The 5,000-nt window shown below is 48.8% G+C and overlaps 1 protein-coding gene across 1 annotated transcript in view; it reads right to left on the bottom strand.

Moving 5' to 3' along the window:
* Nucleotides 1–5,000, bottom strand: part of LOC143276686 (uncharacterized) — a 125,842-nt gene that overhangs the window by 28,345 nt on the left and 92,497 nt on the right. The window contains exon 3 of the mRNA XM_076581322.1: nucleotides 2,964–3,611. Coding sequence (XP_076437437.1) covers nucleotides 2,964–3,611 — 648 coding nt within the window. The remainder of the gene's footprint in view (nucleotides 1–2,963; nucleotides 3,612–5,000) is intronic.

The raw sequence follows: 5,000 nt of genomic DNA, 5'->3' as shown, positions 1-5,000 counted from the left end.
CTGCGATCAATAACCACAACTTGTAGATGTCACAGACACACACACACACACACACACACACACACACAAAGACAGACAGACAGACACATCATTAGTTAAATAAAAAATTTTAAAAGTCACATAGCCTTATACTGTTTAGCGGACGGGTGTACGGGTGTGCGTACGGGTACCTCGGACCTGTGATCAATAACCACACCAAGTAGGTATCACACACACACACACACACACACACACACACACACACACACACACACACACACACGCACACACACACACACATGCAGACACACTCACACACTCACATACACACAGAGACAAACACGCACACACACATACACACACACAAACATGCAGACACACTCACATACACGCACACAACACACACAACCGTGGAGGCAGTGAATTCCTATCCACTGTGTCTAGGTGTCGGCATAGGAAGGTGGGGCCCAGTCCTCCCCTTCCGTCCCTTTAACCTTCCTCCACGGAAGTCAGGTACCCGTTCACAGCAGGGTGGAGTGAGGAAAATCGGAGTAAAGTGCCTTTCCCGAGAGCACACCACCATGCGGAAACGGGGCCACAAAAACTGAATCAGAAGTCCAACACCACCCAAGCGATTCGTCCACAGCGAAAGTGCAAGCACAAATCGAAAATCACAAACAGCATGCGGAAACGGAGGATACCTTGATACCTCTGGAGCCAGTTGCATTGCTTCGACGGAACAGCCTAGTATGGTCGTAACCCGCTACTAACTGTGTGTAGTATGGAACTGACCAATGGCGTAGTTCGGTCAAGGAAGGCATTTAGTTACGTGTAACTGTCAAAAAGTTAGAACCAAGCAATGCAACTGGCACCTGATGATCACTGGATCAGGTCCAATGCCTTAAACCTTACCGACTGAGTTTCGGCGCATCCATTTACACACATACAGTATAAGTTCAAATAGATGAATAAATGAAATAAGATGCAAAGAGATATGGACGTAACAGAACCAGTCGAGGTATTCACATCGCAAAACGGCTGTTCGCACATTGGAGAGGAAAAAAAAACTCACGGAAATTCCACCTTCTGCCCATCCTTCCACTTTACCTGCCTGTTTGTGAGCGTTTCTGTTTCTTCAAGAGGTTGAGTGAACGCGACCGTGACAGAAGGAGAGAGAGAGAGAGAGAGAGAGAGAGAGAGAGAGAGAGAGAGAGAGAGAGAGAGAGAGAGAGAGCATGAGACAGCATGAGAGAGACAGAGAGGTGGACAGAGAGAGGGAGAGAAAGAGCATGAGAGAGAGAGAGAGAGAGAGACAGACAGACAGAGACAGAGGCAGAGAGAGAGAGAGCGGATGGACACAGCGAGAGACAGAGAGGTGTAGAGAGAGGAAGAGGTTTAAGATGGAGAAAGAGGGAGGGAGAAATGTGGATGGAGGGAGGGAGGGAGGGAGGGGGACTGAGTGAGTGGGCGGGGAGTGGGGAGTGGGTTGGTTGTGGAGAGAGAACTCTTACTCGGAACTTTTACTCCGTGGTCGACATTTTTTGGCATGGGCCTATTGTAATCTTTCAATCCATCCTTGCTAATTCCACACACCCTCCTCCCCGCTTACCCACGTGTAACAACAAATACAACTCGTGTCACAGCTGCTGCTGCTGTTGTCATTGCTTCAAGTGGCCTTCAAGTGAAATTACCACCATCACCACTATGAGCTGAACGAACACTTATCGCAAATGAAAATTTCGCATTAACGTTTCAAGATCTGATCGTAAGTTTATGACTGGGAGGGAGGGTTGGGTATATCTGTTCACGCAGATTTCGATCTGAGAGCAGAGAGAGAAAGAACTCGTTCTGTAGAAGAGGTAGGATGTTCCACATGCGTGCACCTTCAATTGCAAGACATTGTTTTAAGGGAGAGAGAGAGAGAGAGAGAGAGAGAGAGAGAGAGAGAGAGTGTGTGTGTGTGTGCGTACGTGCGCGCGTGCGTGTGTGTGTGTTTGGAGAGAGTTTTTTTTTCTCCCAGACTTGACTGGAAAAAATCAAACTCAGCGTCTTAGTTATTCGGAAGACAATAAACCGAGGTCCCGTGTACAGCACGCACTTGGCGTACAGAAACGATGCTCATGTTGCCGTGGGTTCTTTTCCAGTATGCCAAGCGTGCACTGCACACAGAACCTCGGTCTACCATCCTCACCCCAATGACTGGACACCCAGTTTGATTTTCCCAGTCAAACAAGGGAGGAAAGGGCGAGAAGCAGGGTTCGAACCCACGACCCTCATGGACACTGTATTGGCAGACAAGAAGATGAAGAATGAGAATGAGAATGAGGAGAAGAAGAAGAAGAAGCAGAAGAAGAAGAAGAATGAGAATGAAGAAGAAGAAGAAGAACAGGAAGAAGAAGAAGAAGAATGAGTGAAGAAGTAGAAGGAGAAGAAGAAGGAGGAGGAGGAGGAGGAGAAGGAGAAGAAGAAGAAGAAGAATGAGAATGAGAATGAAGAAGAAGAAGAAGAAGAAGAAGAAGAAGCAGAAGCAGAACGACGGGCGCAATAGCCGAGCGGTTAAAGCGTTGGACTATCAATCTGAGGGTCCCGGGTTCGAATCACGGTGACGGCGCCTGGTGGGCAAAGGGTGGAGATTTTTCCGATCTCCCAGGTCAACATATGTGCAGACCTGCTAGTGCCTGAACCCCCTTCGTGTGTATATGCAAGCAGAAGATCAAATACGCACGTTAAAGATCCTGTAATCCATGTCAGCGTTCGGTGGGTTATGGAAACAAGAACATACCCAGCATGCACCCCCCCGAAAACGGAGTATGGCTGCCTACATGGCGGGGTAAAAACGGTCATACACGTAGAAGCCCACTCGTGTGCATACGAGTGAACGCAGAAGAAGAAGAAGAAGAATGAGAATGAAGAAGAAGAAGGAGAAAAAGAAGCAGAAGAAGAAGCAGAACAAGAAGAAGAACACTGACAGGCCAGTCACTCACCAAACGCGGGGTCCACCAGCCCATTTCGGGGGTCAGCGAACGGGGGCAGGAGAAAGCCCCCGGGCACAGAGGGGGGAAGGTCGGACCCCCCAGACGAGGACGGGGCCGGGGTGGGGCCGGTGCCCCGGTCCACAGTCTCCACGGACCTCACAGACCCTCGGTCCGCAGACCGCGAAGAGGAGCCTCTGTCCAGAGCCTTGGGAGAGGAGCCTCTGTCCCTCGGGGAGCCTCTATCCGCCGACCGGACCGACGCCTTGTCCACAGAACGCGGCGAGGCTCTGTCCTGGCTGCGAGGGGAGGAGCCCACGTCCACACCGGAAGTCCTTCCGCCGCCGCCTTTGTCGGCGGTTCTGTTGACCACGCCTCTCGGCGAGAGTCTGTCGGAGGAAGCCTGATCCGAGGTCCTGTCCAAGAACCCTCGCTCGGCGGGTTCAGAGCTGCTGAGGAGGGGTGGGGGAGGGGGGTAGTGGGCGGAGGACCTTCGCCGCTTGGCGTGGTCGGAGGTGGGAGAGTCCGAGTCGTCGCGGGCGGCGGCGGGGAGGTGGTGGTGGTGGTGGGGGGAGGTGTAGTGTCGGGGTGCGTTGGTGGTGCGTTGGTGGTGGTGGTGGTGACGGTGGTGGTGGTGGTGGGCGGGATGAGGGAGGTCTGCTGAAACACAGAAAAGGACGATCATGGTGTGAAGCATGGACACCACATATAATACAGGATGGACACCACATATAATACAGGATGGACACCACATATAATGGATGGACACCACATATAATACAGGATGGACACCACATATAATGGATGGACACCACATATAATACAGGATGGACACCACATATAATACAGCATGGACACCACATATAATACAGGATGGACACCACATATAATGGATGGACACCACATATAATACAGGATGGACACCACATATAATACAGGATGGACACCACATATAATACAGGATGGACACCACATATAATACAGCAAGGACACCACATATAATACAGGATGGACACCACATACAATACAGGCTGGACACCACATATAATACAGGCTGGACACCACATATAATGGCTGGACACCACATATAGTGGATGGACACCACATATAATACAGGCTGGACACCACATATAATGGCTGGACACCACATATAATACAGGATGGACACCACATACAATACAGGCTGGACACCACATATAATACAGGATGGACACCACATACAATACAGGCTGGACACCACATATAATACAGGCTGGACACCACATATAATGGCTGGACACCACATACAATACAGGCTGGACACCACATATAGTGGATGGACACCACATATAATACAGGCTGGACACCACATATAATACAGGCTGGACACCTGGACACCACATATAATACAGGCTGGACACCACATACAATACAGGCTGGACACCACATAATATACAGCATGGACACCACTTATAATACAGGATGGACACCGCGTATAATAAAGAATGGACACCGCATATAATAAAGAATGGACACCACATATAATGGATGGACACCACTTACAATACAGGCTGGACACCACATATAATACAGGCTGGACACCACATATAATACAGGATGGACACCGCGTATAATAAAGAATGGACACCGCGTATAATAAAGAATGGACACCGCGTATAATAAAGAATGGACACCACATATAATGGATGGACACCACATACAATACAGGATGGACACCACATATAATACAGGCTGGACACCGCGTATAATAAAGAATGGACACCGTATAAAATAAAGAATGGACACCGCATAAATATAATAAAGGATGGACACCGCATATAATAAAGAATGGACACCGCATATAATAAAGGACTGACATCACATATAATACTGGATGTGCACCACATATAAAATGGACGGACACCACATATAATAAAGGATGGCCACCGCATATATTAAAAGATGTGCACCACATAATCATAACAATGGATGGACACCACATATAATACAGGATGGACACCACATCAAAAAGGAGGAACAACATACATCACAGAAAAGGAAAGATGTGGT

This window comes from Babylonia areolata, chromosome 32 (genome assembly GCF_041734735.1).
Source record: "Babylonia areolata isolate BAREFJ2019XMU chromosome 32, ASM4173473v1, whole genome shotgun sequence".
Classification (NCBI taxonomy): Eukaryota; Metazoa; Mollusca; class Gastropoda; order Neogastropoda; family Buccinidae; genus Babylonia; species Babylonia areolata.
The sequence above is the reverse complement of the archived record's forward strand: the minus strand, read 5'-3'. Positions and strand labels throughout refer to the sequence as shown.